The sequence below is a fragment of the Phyllobates terribilis genome, unplaced genomic scaffold (assembly GCF_046119375.1).
Source record: "Phyllobates terribilis strain yellow unplaced genomic scaffold, ASM4611937v1 Scaffold_8__6_contigs__length_399053987, whole genome shotgun sequence".
Taxonomy (NCBI): domain Eukaryota; kingdom Metazoa; phylum Chordata; class Amphibia; order Anura; family Dendrobatidae; genus Phyllobates; species Phyllobates terribilis.
In genome coordinates this window covers 376760468-376777749 of record NW_027362768.1, presented here as the reverse complement: position 1 = coordinate 376777749, position 17282 = coordinate 376760468, and the positions used below count along the sequence as shown (strand labels likewise).

Sequence of the window (17282 nt, the reverse complement as noted above, 5' to 3'; positions counted from 1 at the left end):
TACTTTATTTTGGACGGGGGGATAATGGGCTGATAGTGTGTGGTCTGAGGAACGAGGAATTCAGGGATGTGTGCAATGACGGAGGAGGATGAACACAGGAATGTCAGGATGATTAGGTTTTGGCCGGGTTCGCCCTTAATTTTTGAGGAGCCTGAAGATCTGGACTCTCGGAACAGAAGGTAAAGCTTTGTGCCAAGATTAGGAAATATTCCAAAACAAAGTCAAACTCATTTCTGTGATACAATCACAGTGGCTACAAATTAACTTGCCCAGGGTCGGACTGGCCCACCGGATATCCGGGGAATCCTCAGGTGGGCTCCGCACTTCTCAATGGTGAAGCGCAGCTCCTCCACATTCACTTCAGGTGCACAATTTTGTATCACTCCTCAGAGAGCCGTGCACCCTTAATTCTACTGCCGGCTGCTCTTGGTCACCGGCACAAGCGATGCTCCATCACATCACTTGTGTCCTCGCCCCATACCACCCTCCACTTTTTGCTTCACCAGATACAGAAGACATCCCTTTAGAGTTCTGATTTCTCAAAATCGCATCTGTAAAGTGTCAGAGGAGGCTCCTTACTGCGTTGTCAACCAGTAAAGTGTAGTTTATCAAACTTTATTCCAAATTTTTGGCACGAAATGAAACTTTTCAGAAAGTTGCATCGTTACCTGGGCAACTTGTGCACAAAAAAAAATAATAAAAAAAATTGGGACTTCTCCCCTCAAATTTGCAAAATTATGAAAAAAGTAGAGCAGTCTAGAAAAAGACGTATTTTAGGCAATGGAATTAAGTTTTGCCAGATGTAAAAGGCACCGAATTTATTCAACTGACGCCTTTATTTCGGTGCACAAAAAATGACCCTTAAACTGTGGTTCACGCCGTCACCTTTAATAGTGCAGAAACCTATTTTATCACCATTTACTCGGAAGTTTTAATTTTGGAGAATCTCATTTGCATATTATTTTCCCAGGAGGCTTTGCCAGTCTTCCTCACAGAACCGATGACTCCATAAGTTGCCCCCAGAACTTTTTACTGCGGGAAATGCTGATCATTTTGGGTAAACTGTGACCGCACTTGTCCCTCTTGTGCATACAAGTAATTCTTAACCCCGCACACTTCATACTGTGCGAAAAACATGAAAACGTACAAATCAAGAGCTAAATAAGTCTCAGACGCGCCGGGCTGCGAGACATCAGGGGACGTATATGACGGCTGCCTGCAAATTCTCACGTCAACCGGACAGAAAAACAAAAACATCTCCAGTCACCGGGGCCAAAGCTGCTGCAACGAGATAATGAGCTTTCAGACCATCTTTTCTAATTAAGGGATGAGGTCGCTCGGTGGAAAGAGATTCAATTTCAGCCCTAGTACAGGGCCCGGCTAATGGGATTATGGCCGAGGCCTCGCAGTTCAGGTAGCGGCATCATTAGTTTATGTCCTTTAGTACAAACACCTTAGTAACTCAGGGCAGGAGCTAATGAGCAACTAATCTTTTTGTTTTGCTGAGTCCTAAATGGCAGCTGCTGTGACAGAGGACGAGGATCAGACGCCCGCAGCAGAGACAACACCGCATTCATTACAAGAGGCAATTATAACTGCACCAGCAGAATAGTGAGTGCAGCTCTGGAGGATAATACAGGAGGTAACTCAGGATCAGTAATGTAATGTATGTACACAGTGACTGCACCAGCAGAATAGTGAGTGCAGCTCTGGAGTATAATACAGGATGTAACTCAGGATCAGTAATGTAATGTATGTACACAGTGACTGCACCAGCAGAATATTGAGTGCAGCTCTGGAGTATAATACAGGATGTAGCTCAGGATCAGTAATGTAATGTATGTACACAGTGACTGCACCAGCAGAATAGTGAGTGCAGCTCTAGAGTATAATACAGGATGTAACTCAGGATCAGTAATGTAATGTATGTACACAGTGACTGCACCAGCAGAATAGTGAGTGCAGCTCTGGAGTATAATACAGGATGTAACTCAGGATCAGTAATGTAATGTATGTACACAGTGACTGCACCAGCAGAATAGTGAGTGCAGCTCTGGAGGATAATACAGGAGGTAACTCAGGATCAGTAATGTAATGAATGTACACAGTGACTACACAAGCAGAATAGTGAGTGCAGCTCTGGGGTATAATACAGGATGTAATTCAGGATCAGTAATGTAATGTATGTCCATAGTGACTGCACCAGCAGAATAGTGAGTGCAGCTCTGGAGGATAATACAGGAGGTAACTCAGGATCAGTAATGTAATGAATGTACACAGTGACTACACAAGCAGAATAGTGAGTGCAGCTCTGGGGTATAATACAGGATGTAACTCAGGATCAGTACAGGATCAGTAATGTAATGTATGTACACAGTGACTGCACCAGCAGAATAGTGAGTGCAGCTCTGGAGTATAATACAGGATGTAACTCAGGATCAGTAATGTAATGTATGTACACAGGGACTACACCAGCAGAATAGTGAGTGCAGCTCTGGAGTATAATACAGGATGTAACTCAGGATCAGTAATGTAATGTATGTACACAGTGACTGCACCAGCAGAATAGTGAGTGCAGCTCTGGAGTATAATACAGGATGTAACTCAGGATCAGTAATGTAATGTATGTACACAGTGACTGCACCAGCAGAATAGTGAGTGCAGCTCTGGAGTATAATACAGGATGTAACTCAGGATCAGTAATGTAATGTATGTACACAGTGACTGCACCAGCAGAATAGTGAGTGCAGCTCTGGAGGATAATACAGGAGGTAACTCAGGATCAGTAATGTAATGAATGTACACAGTGACTACACAAGCAGAATAGTGAGTGCAGCTCTGGGGTATAATACAGGATGTAATTCAGGATCAGTAATGTAATGTATGTCCATAGTGACTGCACCAGCAGAATAGTGAGTGCAGCTCTGGAGGATAATACAGGAGGTAACTCAGGATCAGTAATGTAATGAATGTACACAGTGACTACACAAGCAGAATAGTGAGTGCAGCTCTGGGGTATAATACAGGATGTAATTTAGGATCAGTAATGTAATGTATGTACACAGTGACTGCACCAGCAGAATAGTGAGTGCAGCTCTGGAGTATAATACAGGATGTAACTCAGGATCAGTAATGTAAAGTATGTACACAGTGACTCCACCAGCAGAATAGTGGGTGCAGCTCTGGAGTATAATACAGGATGTAACTCAGGATCAGTAATGTAATGTATGTACACAGTGACTGCACCAGCAGAATAGTGAGTGCAGCTCTGGAGGATAATACAGGAGGTAACTCAGGATCAGTAATGTAATGAATGTACACAGTGACTACACAAGCAGAATAGTGAGTGCAGCTCTGGAGTATAATACAGGATGTAACTCAGGATCAGTACAGGATAAGTAATGTAATGTATGTACACAGTGACTGCACCAGCAGAATAGTGAGTGCTGCTCTGGAGTATAATACAGGATGTAACTCAGGATCAGTAATGTAATGTATGTCCATAGTGACTGCACCAGCAGAATAGTGAGTGCAGCTCTGGAGTATAATACAGGATGTAACTCAGGATCAGTAATGTAATGTATGTACACAGTGACTGCACCAGCAGAATAGTGAGTGCAGCTCTAGAGTATAATACAGGATGTAACTCAGGATCAATACAGGATCAGTAATGTAATGAATGTACACAGTGACTACACAAGCAGAATAGTGAGTGCAGCTCTGGAGTATAATACAGGATGTAACTCAGGATCAGTAATGTAATGAATGTACACAGTGACTACACAAGCAGAATAGTGAGTGCAGCTCTGGAGTATAATACAGGATGTAACTCAGGATCAGTAATGTAATGTATGTACACAGTGACTGTACCAGCAGAATAGTGAGTGCAGCTCTGGAGTATAATACAGGATGTAACTCAGGATCAGTAATGTAATGTATGTACACAGTGACTGCACCAGCAGAATAGTGAGTGCAGCTCTGGAGTATAATACAGGATGTAACTCAGGATCAGTAATGTAATGTATGTACACAGTGACTGCACCAGCAGAATAGTGAGTGCAGCTCTGGAGTATAATACAGGAGGTAACTCAGGATCAGTAATGTAATGTATGTACACAGTGACTGCACCAGCAGAATAGTGAGTGCAGCTCTGGGGTATAATACAGGAGGTAACTCAGGATCAGTAATGTAATGTATGTACACAGTGACTGCACCAGCAGAATAGTGAGTGCAGCTCTGGAGTATAATACAGGAGGTAACTCAGGATCAGTAATGTAATGTATGTACACAGTGACTGCACCAGCAGAATAGTGAGTGCAGCTCTGGAGTATAATACAGGATGTACCTCAGGATCAGTAATGTAATGTATGTACATAGTGACTGCACCAGCAGAATAGTGAGTGCAGCTCTGGAGTATAATACAGGATGTAACTCAGGATCAGTAATGTAATGTATGTACACAGTGACTCCACCAGCAGAATAGTGAGTGCAGCTCTGGAGTATAATACAGGATGTAACTCAGGATCAGTAATGTAATGTATGTACACAGTGACTGCACCAGCAGAATAGGGAGTGCAGCTCTGGAGTATAATACAGGATGTAACTCAGGATCAGTAATGTAATGTATGTACACAGTGACTGCAGCAGCAGAATAGTGAGTGCAGCTCTGGAGTATAATACAGGATGTAACTCAGGATCAGTAATGTAATGTATGTACACAGTGACTCCACCAGCAGAATAGTGAGTGCAGCTCTGGAGGATAATACAGGATGCAACTCAGGATCAGTAATGTAATGTATGTACACAGTGACTGCAGCAGCAGAATAGTGAGTGCAGCTCTGGAGTATAATACAGGATGTAACTCAGGATCAGTAATGTAATGTATGTACACAGTGACTCCACCAGCAGAATAGTGAGTGCAGCTCTGGAGGATAATACAGGATGCAACTCAGGATCAGTAATGTAATGCATGTACACAGTGACTGCAGCAGCAGAATAGTGAGTGCAGCTCTGGAGTATAATACAGGATGTAACTCAGGATCAGTAATGTAATGTATGTACACAGTGACTCCACCAGCAGAATAGTGAGTGCAGCTCTGGAGGATAATACAGGATGTAACTCAGGATCAGTTATGTAATATATGTACACAGTGACTGCAGCAGCAGAATAGTGAGTGCAGCTCTGGAGTATAATACAGGATGTAACTCAGGATCAGTAATGTAATGTATGCACACAGTGACTGCACCAGCAGAATAGTGAGTGCAGCTCTGGAGTATAATACAGGATGTAACTCAGGATCAGTAATGTAATGTATGTACACAGTGACTGCACCAGCAGAATAGTGAGTGCAGCTCTGGAGTATAATACAGGATGTAACTCAGGATCAGTAATGTAATGTATGTACACAGTGACTGCACCAGCAGAATAGTGAGTGCAGCTGTGGAGGATAATACAGGAAGTAACTCAGGATCAGTAATGTAATGTATGTACACAGTGACTGCACCAGCAGAATAGTGAATGCAGCTCTGGAGTATAATACAGGATGTAACTCAGGATCAGTACAGGATCAGTAATGTAATGTATGTACACAGTGACTCCACCAGCAGAATAGTGAGTGCAGCTCTGGAGGATAATACAGGATGCAACTCAGGATCAGTAATGTAATGCATGTACACAGTGACTGCAGCAGCAGAATAGTGAGTGCAGCTCTGGAGTATAATACAGGATGTAACTCAGGATCAGTAATGTAATGTATGTACACAGTGACTCCACCAGCAGAATAGTGAGTGCAGCTCTGGAGGATAATACAGGATGTAACTCAGGATCAGTAATGTAATGTATGTACACAGTGACTGCAGCAGCAGAATAGTGAGTGCAGCTCTGGAGTATAATACAGGATGTAACTCAGGATCAGTAATGTAATGTAAGTACACAGTGACTGCACCAGCAGAATAGAGAGTGCAGCTCTGGAGTATAATACAGGATGTAACTCAGGATCAGTAATGTAATGTATGTACACAGTGACTGCACCAGCAGAATAGTGAGTGCAGCTCTGGAGGATAATACAGGAAGTAACTCAGGATCAGTAATGTAATGTATGTACACAGTGACTTCACCAGCAGAATAGTGAGTGCAGCTCTGGAGTATAATACAGGATGTAACTCAGGATCAGTAATGTAATGCATGTACCCAGTGACTGCACCAGCAGAATAGTAAGTGCAGCTCTGGAGTATAATACAAGATGTAACTCAGGATCAGTACAGGATCAGTAATATAATGTATGTACACAGTGACTGCACCAGCAGAATAGTGAGTGCAGCTCTGGAGTATAATACAGGAGGTAACTCAGGATCAGTAATGTAATGTATGTACACAATGACTGCACCAGCAGAATAGTGAGTGCTGCTCTGGAGGATAATACAGGAAGTAACTCAGGATCAGTAATGTAATGTATGTACACAGTGACTACACCAGCAGAATAGTGAGTGCAGCTCTGGAGTATAATACAAGATGTAACTCAGGATCAGTACAGGATCAGTAATGTAATGTATGTACACAGTGACTGCACCAGCAGAATAGTGAGTGCAGCTCTGGAGTATAATACAAGATGTAACTCAGGATCAGTAATGTAATGTATGTACACAGTGACTGCACCAGCATAATAGTGAGTGCAGCTCTGGAGTATAATACAGGAGGTAACTCAGGATCAGTAATGTAATGTATGTACAGTGACTGCACCAGCAGAATAATGAGTGCAGCTCTGGAGTATAATACAGGATGTAACTCAGGATCAGTACAGGATCAGTAATGTAATGTATGTACACAGTGACTGCACCAGCAGAATAGTGAGTGCAGCTCTGGAGTATAATACAGGAGGTAACTCAGGATCAGTAATGTAATGTATGTACACAGTGACTGCACCAGCAGAATAGTGAGTGCAGCTCTAGAGTATAATACAGGATGTAACTCAGGATCAGTAATGTAATGTATGTACACAGTGACTGCACCAGCAGAATAGTGAGTGCAGCTCTGGAGTATAATACAGGAGGTAACTCAGGATCAGTAATGTAATGTATGTACAGTGACTGCACCAGCAGAATAGTGAGTGCAGCTCTGGAGTATAATACAGGATGTAACTCAGGATCAGTACAGGATCAGTAATGTAATGTATGTACACAGTGACTGCACCAGCAGAATAGTGAGTGCAGCTCTGGAGTATAATACAGGAGGTAACTCAGGATCAGTAATGTAATGTATGTACACAGTGACTGCACCAACAGAATAGTGAGTGCAGCTCTAGAGTATAATACAGGATGTAACTCAGGATCAGTAATGTAATGTATGTACACAGTGACTGCACCAGCAGAATAGTGAGTGCTGCTCTGTGGTATAATACAGGATGTAACTCAGGATCAGTAATGTAATGTATGTACACAGTGACTGCACCAGCAGAATAGTGAGTGCAGCTCTAGAGTATAATACAGGATGTAACTCAGGATCAGTAATGTAATGTATGTACACAGTGACTGCACCAGCAGAATAGTGAGTGCAGCTCTGGAGTATAATACAGGAGGTAACTCAGGATCAGTAATGTAATGTATGTACAGTGACTGCACCAGCAGAATAGTGAGTGCAGCTCTGGAGTATAATACAGGATGTAACTCAGGATCAGTACAGGATCAGTAATGTAATGTATGTACACAGTGACTGCACCAGCAGAATAGTGAGTGCAGCTCTGGAGTATAATACAGGAGGTAACTCAGGATCAGTAATGTAATGTATGTACACAGTGACTGCACCAGCAGAATAGTGAGTGCAGCTCTGGAGTATAATACAGGAGGTAACTCAGGATCAGTAATGTAATGTATGTACACAGTGACTGCACCAGCAGAATAGTGAGTGCAGCTCTAGAGTATAATACAGGATGTAACTCAGGATCAGTAATGTAATGTATGTACACAGTGACTGCACCAGCAGAATAGTGAGTGCTGCTCTGTGGTATAATACAGGATGTAACTCAGGATCAGTAATGTAATGTATGTACACAGTGACTGCACCAGCAGAATAGTGAGTGCAGCTCTGGAGTATAATACAGGATGTCACTTATGAACAGTATAAATAATATATGCACATCTATATGTAACTGTAATGGCGGTCCTGCCCTTTAAGATTGTTTCCAAGATAAAAAGTATGTAAACCAGACAACTGCAGCTGAAATCACAGAATTACTTTATACTTTGTATGTAACGATCTTACGTATCTTATCTTTTTCTTACCTTGACAGTGAGGTCGCATTGTGATGTGTTGTACATGCACTTGTGCGGCCCCTCGCACCACATACACGGCCACGGGGACGTCACGCAGCTCGTGCACCTGCAATATGGTGGGCACTAATGTTAGGACACGTGTCCCGCAGCTTCCACAGTGGAACTTACAGAAGGAGGGATCTTACGATGTTTTCCGGTGGATCCTCTGTGTCCTCTCACAGTCGTAGATCACAATGTTCTGCTGAGCGATGTGGATCCCGTCTACAGCGACGGCCATAGTGATGTTCACGTGATCTGGATGAAAGACGGGACCATCGGGGTCATGTATACTAGACAGACAGATACGCCTTAAAGGTACAGGCCGACAGACAAAAGGCCGAATCACAGGGCAATTTCACGGCAATCTGCCATCACCCGCGGCCGCTCAATGCCTCCATTTTCACGGTAATTTGGCCATTAAGCGGTTTCCGGTCCTGTGTAACTAAATCCTAGCTACTCTATAGTTCTGTACATTTCTTATATTTTTTCAAGACCTCTACTTGCTGTCAGTGAATAAACATATATTTTTTATATTCAGAGGCTATAAAGTTCTAAACTGGTTCTGCTCACAGATGAAGTTTTGTTACAGTGGATCAGGCAAATGTCAATCTTCATGGCTTGGTAATAGTATCAAGCAGCACAAATCTCTCTCCTGTTCAGATAGTTTGCTACAATGTGTCAGTGCAGATAAAATGTATCAAATCTGGAGCATTATCTCAACTGGATGCAATTGTAACAAACTCTCAGCTATAAAAAAAATAAAAATAGTAGTGGTCAGGTTTTCAGCCTCTGGATGTAAAGAATAATGGTCTCAATCACTGACAGCAAGCAGAGATGTTGGAAAAAGTAAGAAAGTAATACTCATAATAAAAGCACATTTCCTAGAGAAGTTTCTAGAACGTTCCGGGCTGCAGAATGTTCTACCTTGATTTGCAGTGAACGCCGGGATCTGATCTGTAGGGAGGAAGGAGCAGACGGCCCAGTGCTGGGAATTGCCGGCATGGTAGGTGGCCGCCGGCAGGAGCGCGCCATTGCCGTAGTCACAGGAGGTGTTCATCTGCCCGAGGCTCGGGAGGTTCCCTGTGATCTGCAGGAGGATCGTCTGTGGGAGAAGAGAGAAGAGTCACAGCCGAGGCATCACTCCATGTCTCCATCACAGGGGTCTGGAGCTGAGATATGGGGGGCTGCTTGATGGATTCTCACATGTGTGTTACACGGCCCATGTACCGATCACACTGCCCGGACCGAGTGCAGGTCTCCTGCCCTAACACCTCATGGCGCTCCGCTCGGGCATGGTGGGCCGCACACGGGCGCGTACGCTCACCCTCATGTCAGGGATGTCTTGTCGCTGGGGATTTGCGATCTCAGATTAATTAACAGCTCTGCAGGGTCAAGGAGTCAAAACCAGACTCATGTGAACGGGGTGCGAGATACTGGGGTGCTTACAATTGCATTGTAAAGGAGTACTTGGCGGGCACGTGGGCACTGTCCCGGGTATGACGGCTGAAGGCTGGGACTGGGTATAGAGACAGTCAGGCTAGCGCTATAATGGTGACGCAGCACCTTCATAGATGAATGGGCACAAGTGTGGTAATATGACGACTGTCGCTGTAATGGGGCATCTGATGCACTGATTCTAATAGGGCTGGTAACAGGCGCTGATTTACAGATACTATGGTTGACATTGTTATGGAGGCACTGTGCCTGGCACTGTTATATAGACACTGTGACTGGCACTGTTATGGAGGCACTGTAGCTGGCACTGTTATGGAGGCGCTATGGCTGGCCCTGTTATGGAGGCACTCTGGCTGGCACTGTTATGGAGGCACTGTGTCTGGCCCTGTTATGGAGGCACTGTGGCTGGCACTGTTATGGAGGCACTGTGGCTGGCCCTGTTATGGAGGCACTGTGGCTGGCACTGTTATGGAGGCACTGCGTCTGGCCCTGTTATGGAGGCACTGTGTCTGGCACTGTTATGGAGGCACTGTGTTTGGCCCTGTTATGGAGGCACTATGGCTGGTACTATTTGGAGGCACTGTGTCTGGTCCTGTTATGGAGGCACTGTGGCTGGCCCTGTTATGGAGGCACTATGGCTGGTACTATTTGGAGGCACTGTGGCTGGCCCTGTTATGGAGGCACTGTGGCTGGCCCTGTTATGGAGGCACTATGGCTGGTACTATTTGGAGGCACTGTGTCTGGTCCTGTTATGGAGGCACTGTGGCTGGCCCTGTTATGGAGGCACTGTGGCTGGCCCTGTTATGGAGGCACTGTGGCTGGCACTGTTATGGAGGCACTGCGTCTGGCCCTGTTATGGAGGCACTGTGGCTGGCACTGTTATGGAGGCACTGTGTCTGGCACTGTTATGGAGGCACTGTGTCTGGCCCTGTTATGGAGGCACTGTGTCTGGCACTGTGATGGAGGCACTGTGGCTGGCCCTGTTATGGAGGCACTGCGTCTGGCACTGTTATGGAGGCACTGCGTCTGGCACTGTTATGGAGGCACTGCTGCGTCTGGCCCTGTTATAGTGGCACTGTGTCTGGCCCTGTTATAGAGGCACTGTGGCTGGCACCGTTATGGAGGCACTGTGGCTGGCCCTGTTATGGAGGCACTGCATCTGGCTCTGTTATGGAGGCACTGTGGCTGGCCCTGTTATGGAGGCACTGCGTCTGGCTCTGTTATGGAGGCACTGTGGCTGGCCCTGTTATGGAGGCACTGTGGCTGGCCCTGTTATGGAGGCACTGCGTCTGGCTCTGTTATGGAGGCACTGTGGCTGGCCCTGTTATGGAGGCACTGTGGCTGGCCCTGTTATGGAGGCACTGCGTCTGGCTCTGTTATGGAGGCACTGTGGCTGGCCCTGTTATGGAGGCACTGTGGCTGGCCCTGTTATGGAGGCACTGCGTCTGGCTCTGTTATGGAGGCACTGTGGCTGGCCCTGTTATGGAGGCACTGTGGCTGGCCCTGTTATGGAGGCACTGCGTCTGGCTCTGTTATGGAGGCACTGTGGCTGGCCCTGTTATGGAGGCACTGCGTCTGGCTCTGTTATGGAGGCACTGTGGCTGGCCCTGTTATGGAGGCACTGTGGCTGGCCCTGTTATGGAGGCACTGCATCTGGCTCTGTTATGGAGGCACTGTGGCTGGCCCTGTTATGGAGGCACTGTGGCTGGCCCTGTTATGGAGGCACTGTGGCTGGCCCTGTTATGGAGGCACTGTGGCTGGCACTGTTATGGAGGCACTGCGTCTGGCCCTGTTATGGAGGCACTGTGGCTGGTACTGTTATGGAGGCACTGCGTCTGGCCCTGTTATGGAGGCACTGCGTCTGGCCCTGTTATGGAGGCACTGCGTCTGGCCCTGTTATGGAGGCACTGCGTCTGGCCCTGTTATGGAGGCACTGCGGCTGGCACTGTTATGGAGGCACTGCGTCTGGCCCTGTTATGGAGGCACTGCGTCTGGCACTGTTATGGAGGCACTGCGGCTGGCCCTGTTATGGAGGCACTGCGGCTGGCCCTGTTATGGAGGCACTGCGTCTGGCTCTGTTATGGAGGCACTGTGGCTTGTCTTGCTATGAATGCACTGACTTTCCTGTACCCCTGCCTGTTATTATTACCTGGGTATTGGAGGATACATCAATCTCTTTCGGGATGACTTGTAGCGCCGGGCACCGGTCTGTGCCATCAGTGCTGGGGCCGGTCCAGAACTTGGAGTCTTCAGAGTACAGACATTCCTGCTGCATGGAGCACCTGTATATATATATATATATATATATATATATATATATATATATATATATATATATACATACACACACACATGTATATACCGACGTCCCGCACATCACCCTCCGGAGAGGCAGAATCAGCAAAGACAATGGAAAATTTCTGGGGTTAATAGAAGTGAGCTGAAGAGAAATTAATGAGCCTGATAGGATGTGAGCCGGAATAGTGATGTGTAATTATCGGCGTATCGGACACTTCGGCTTCCGGTGACCTTCACAACTCGCTGACAGTATCTATAGCTGCCGTCGCAGGTAGCGGCATATATTAATCCGCTGCCTAATTAATCAGATGGAAGCATCAGCGTGAACCTGGGCCGTCGCTGCTTTACGTCCGCTCCGGTAATGAGCACATTCTATGTTCTATTGTCGGCGCCGCGTGATTCGTTTCTATGCCGCTACCTGGCGACGGCTTTATCTGACAAACGGCAAATTAAGTTCTCTACAATCGTATCGGATCGCTGCAAGCAAATGGAGAAATTAGTGGTCCCCAATCAGGGGCTTTGGAGCAGCAGTATAGTATGGCTTCATGGCCAGTGATACAATGTTACAACTTGTTATATTAAATGTTTCACCTTGTAAAAGTCAATGGGGAAACAAGTGCACGAAAAAAAAAACATGTCGCCATCATAGGGCAAATACCATGGCTGGCACATTTAGGGGGGCACTGGAAGGGATGTGGTAAAAGGCAAAACAGGAGGCTTAGCAGGGGGCAATGCCAGTGGGGCAATGCATGAACAATTATCTCTGTAGGAAATGATTCCCATTGTTGCAAATCTGAATAATGGTCTTAAAATTAGGTAGGAACCCTCCATGGATATCTCAGATCTGAGAGACTCACCTGGCCTCCATGGTGCACCATCCGCAATAAGGGTCCGCAGCTTGGAGACACTCCGGACAGGTGAGGAACTTCTCGCAGTCGGCAACTTTCACACGAGTCATCTGCACAAGGAGGAACATAATGCACTGAGGAATAATAGGAGAATCAACGAAACAGAAGACGTAAACCACGATCGACAGGTTACCTGGTGGGTGCTCATCACATAGAGGTAGGTGGGATTCACAGGGTCAAACTGCATGATGTGGTGGACCGGCTGCCCCCGAGCGATCTGTACAGACTGTCTGCTGACAATATTCATAGCGGCATCGAGGTTAATCTGTCAAAGGATAAACTAGTATTCATTAATGATATGGATATAACTACTAATAGTGATACCTGATAGTACATAGGGGCAGTATTATAGTAGTTATATTCTTGTACAAAGGGGGCAGTATTATAGTAGTTATATTCTTGCACATAGGAGCAGTATTATAGTAGTTATATTCTTGTACATAGGGGGCAGTATTATAGTAGTTATATTCTTGTACATAGGAACAGTATTATAGTAGTTATATTCCTGTACATAGGGAGCAGTATTATAGTAGCTATATTCTTGTACATAGGGGCAGTATTATAGTAGTTATATTCTTGCACATAGGAGCAGTATTATAGTAGTTATATTCTTGTACATAGGGGCAGTATTATAGTAGTTATATTCTTGTACATAGGGGCAGTATTATAATAGTTATATTCTTGTACATAGGGGGCAGTATTATAGTAGTTATATTCTTGTACATAGGGGCAGTATTATAATAGTTATATTCTTGTACATAGGGGCAGTATTATAGTAGTTATATTCTTGCACATAGGAGCAGTATTATAGTAGTTATATTCTTGTACATAGGGGCAGTATTATAGTAGTTATATTCTTGTACATAGGGGCAGTATTATAATAGTTATATTCTTGTACATAGGGGCAGTATTATAGTAGTTATATTCCTGTACATAGGAGCAGTATTATAGTAGTTATATTCCTGTACATAGGAGCAGTATTATAGTAGTTATATTCTTGTACATAGGGGCAGTATTATAATAGTTATATTCTTGTACATAGGGGCAGTATTATAGTAGTTATATTCTTGTACATAGGGAGCAGTATTACAGTAGTTATATTCTTGTACATAGGGGCAGTATTATAGTAGTTATATTCTTGTACATAGGAATAGTATTATAATAGTTACATTCTTGTACATAGGGGGCAGTATTATAGTAGTTATATTCTTGTACATAGGGGCAGTATTATAATAGTTATATTCTTGTACATAGGGGCAGTATTATAGTAGTTATATTCTTGTACATAGGGAGCAGTATTACAGTAGTTATATTCTTGTACATAGGGGCAGTATTATAGTAGTTATATTCCTGTACATAGGAGCAGTATTATAGTAGTTATATTCTTGTACATAGGGGCAGTATTATAATAGTTATATTCTTGTACATAGGGGCAGTATTATAGTAGTTATATTCTTGTACATAGGGAGCAGTATTACAGTAGTTATATTCTTGTACATAGGGGCAGTATTATAGTAGTTATATTCTTCTACATAGGAATAGTATTATAATAGTTATATTCTTGTACATAGGGGGCAGTATTATAGTAGTTATATTCTTGTACATAGAAGCAATATTATAGTAGTTATATTCTTGCACATAGGAGCAGTATTATAGTAGTTATATTCTTGTACATAGGGGCAGTATTATAGTACTTATATTCTTGTACATAGGGGCAGTATTATAGTAGTTATATTCTTGTACATAGGAGAAGTATTATAGTAGTTATATTCTTGTACATAGGGGGCAGTATTATAGTAGTTATATTCTTGTACGTAGGAGCAGTATTACAGTAGTTATATTCTGTACATAGGGGCAGTATTATAGTAGTTATGTTCTTGTACATAGGGGGCAGTATTATAGTAGTTATATTCTTGTACATAGGAGCAGTATTATAGTAGTTATATTCTTGTAAATAGGAGCAGTATTATAGTAGTTATATTCTTGTACATAGGGGGCAGTATTATAGTAGTTATATTCTTGTACATAGGGGGTAGTATTATACTAGTTATATTCTTGTACATAGGAGCAGTATTATAGTAGTTATATTCCTGTACATAGGAGCAGTATTATAGTAGTTATATTCTTGTACATAGGGGCAGTATTATAGTAGTTATATTCTTGTACATAGGGGGCAGTATTATAGTAGTTATATTCTTGTACATAGGGGGCAGTATTATACTAGTTATATTCTTGTACATAGGAGCAGTATTATAGTAGTTATATTCTTGTACATAGGGGCAGTATTACAGTAGTTATATTCTTGTACATAGGAGCAGTATTATAGTAGTTATATTCTTGTAAATAGGAGCAGTATTATAGTAGTTATATTCTTGTAAATAGGAGCAGTATTATAGTAGTTATATTCTTGTACATAGGGGGCAGTATTATAGTAGTTATATTCTTGTACATAGGGGGTAGTATTATACTAGTTATATTCTTGTACATAGGAGCAGTATTATAGAAGTTATATTCTTGTACATAGGAGCAGTATTATAGTAGTTATATTCTTGTACATAGGGAACAGTATTATAGTAGTTATATTCTTGTACATAGGGGGCAGTATTATAGTAGTTATATTCTTGTACATAGGGGGCAGTATTATACTAGTTATATTCTTGTACATAGGAGCAGTATTATAGTAGTTATATTCTTGTACATAGGGGCAGTATTACAGTAGTTATATTCTTGTACATAGGAGCAGTATTACAGTAGTTATATTCTTGAACATAGGAGCAGTATTATAGTAGTTATATTATTGTACATAGGGGGCAGTATTATAGTAGTTATATTCTTGGACATAGGAGCAGTATTATAGTAGTTATATTCTTGTACATAGAAGCAGTATTATAGTAGTTATATTCTTGAACATAGGAGCAGTATTATAGTAGTTATATTCTTGTACATAGGAGCAGTATTATAGCAGTTATATTCTTGTGCATAGGAGCAGTATTATAGTAGTTATATTCATGTACATAGGGGCAGTATTATAGTAGTTATATTCATGTACATAGGGGGAGGTATTATAGTAGTTATATTCTTGAACATAGGGGTTAGTATTATAGTAGTTATATTCTTGAACATAGGAGCAGTATTATAGTAGTTATATTCTTGCACATAGGGGGCAGTATTATAGTAGTTATATTCTTGTACATAGGGGGCAGTATTAAAGTAGTTATATTCTTGTACATGGGGCAGTATTATAGTAGATATATTCTTGGACATAGGAGCAGTATTATAGTAGTTATATTCTTGGACATAGGAGCAGTATTATAGTAGTTATATTCTTGTACATAGGGGGCAGTATTGTAGTAGTTATATTCTTGTACATAGGGAGCAGTATTATAGTAGTTATATTCTTGTACATAGGGGGCAGTATTATTGTAGTTATATTCTTCTACATAGGAGCAGTATTATAGTAGTTATATTCTTGTACATAGGGGCAGTATTATAGTAGTTATATTCTTGTACATAGGAGCAGTATTATAGCAGTTATATTTTAGTACATAGGAGCAGTATTATAGCAGTTATATTCTTGTACATAGGGGGCAGTATTATACTAGTTATTTTCTTGTACATAGGAGCAGTATTAAAGTAGTTATATTCTTGCACATAGGAGCAGTATTATAGTAGTTATATTCTTGTACATAGGGAACAGTATTATAGTATTTATATTTTTGTACATAGGGGCAGTATTATAGTATTTATATTCTTGTACATAGGGGCAGTATTATAGTAGTTATATTCTTGTACATAGGAGCAGTATTATAGTAGTTATATTCTTGTACATAGGAGCAGTATTATAGTAGTTATATTCTTGAACATAGGGAGCAGTATTATAGTAGTTATATTCTTGTACATAGGGAGCAGTATTAAAGTAGTTATATTCTTGTACATAGGGGCAGTATTATAGTAGTTATATTCTTGTACATAGGAGCAGTATTATAGTAGTTATATTCTTGAACAAAGGGAGCAGTATTATAGTAGTTATATTCTTGTACATAGGGAGCAGTATTATAGTAGTTATATTCTTGTACATAGGGAGCAGTATTAAAGTAGTTATATTCTTGTACATAGGGAGCAGTATTAAAGTAGCTATATTCTTGTACATAGGGGCAGTATTATAGTAGTTATATTCTTGGACATAGGAGCAGAATTACAGTAGTTATATTCTTGAACATAGGAGCAGTATTATAGTAGTTATATTCTTGGACATAGGAGCAGTATTATAGTAGTTATATTCTTGGACATAGGAGCAGTATTATAGTAGTTATA

General features: G+C 42.4%; 1 protein-coding gene across 2 annotated transcripts in view; it reads right to left on the bottom strand.

The window, feature by feature from the left end:
- The window catches only part of PLXND1 (plexin D1), a 136991-nt gene that overhangs the window by 40954 nt on the left and 78755 nt on the right, over positions 1-17282 (bottom strand). For both annotated transcript variants that reach the window (XM_073644999.1, XM_073645000.1), the window contains exons 3-8: positions 13102-13233; positions 12918-13018; positions 11912-12044; positions 9232-9409; positions 8454-8562; positions 8278-8374 (exon numbers count right to left, since the gene is read on the bottom strand). In XM_073644999.1, coding sequence (XP_073501100.1) covers positions 8278-8374; positions 8454-8562; positions 9232-9409; positions 11912-12044; positions 12918-13018; positions 13102-13233 — 750 coding nt within the window. The remainder of the gene's footprint in view (positions 1-8277; positions 8375-8453; positions 8563-9231; positions 9410-11911; positions 12045-12917; positions 13019-13101; positions 13234-17282) is intronic.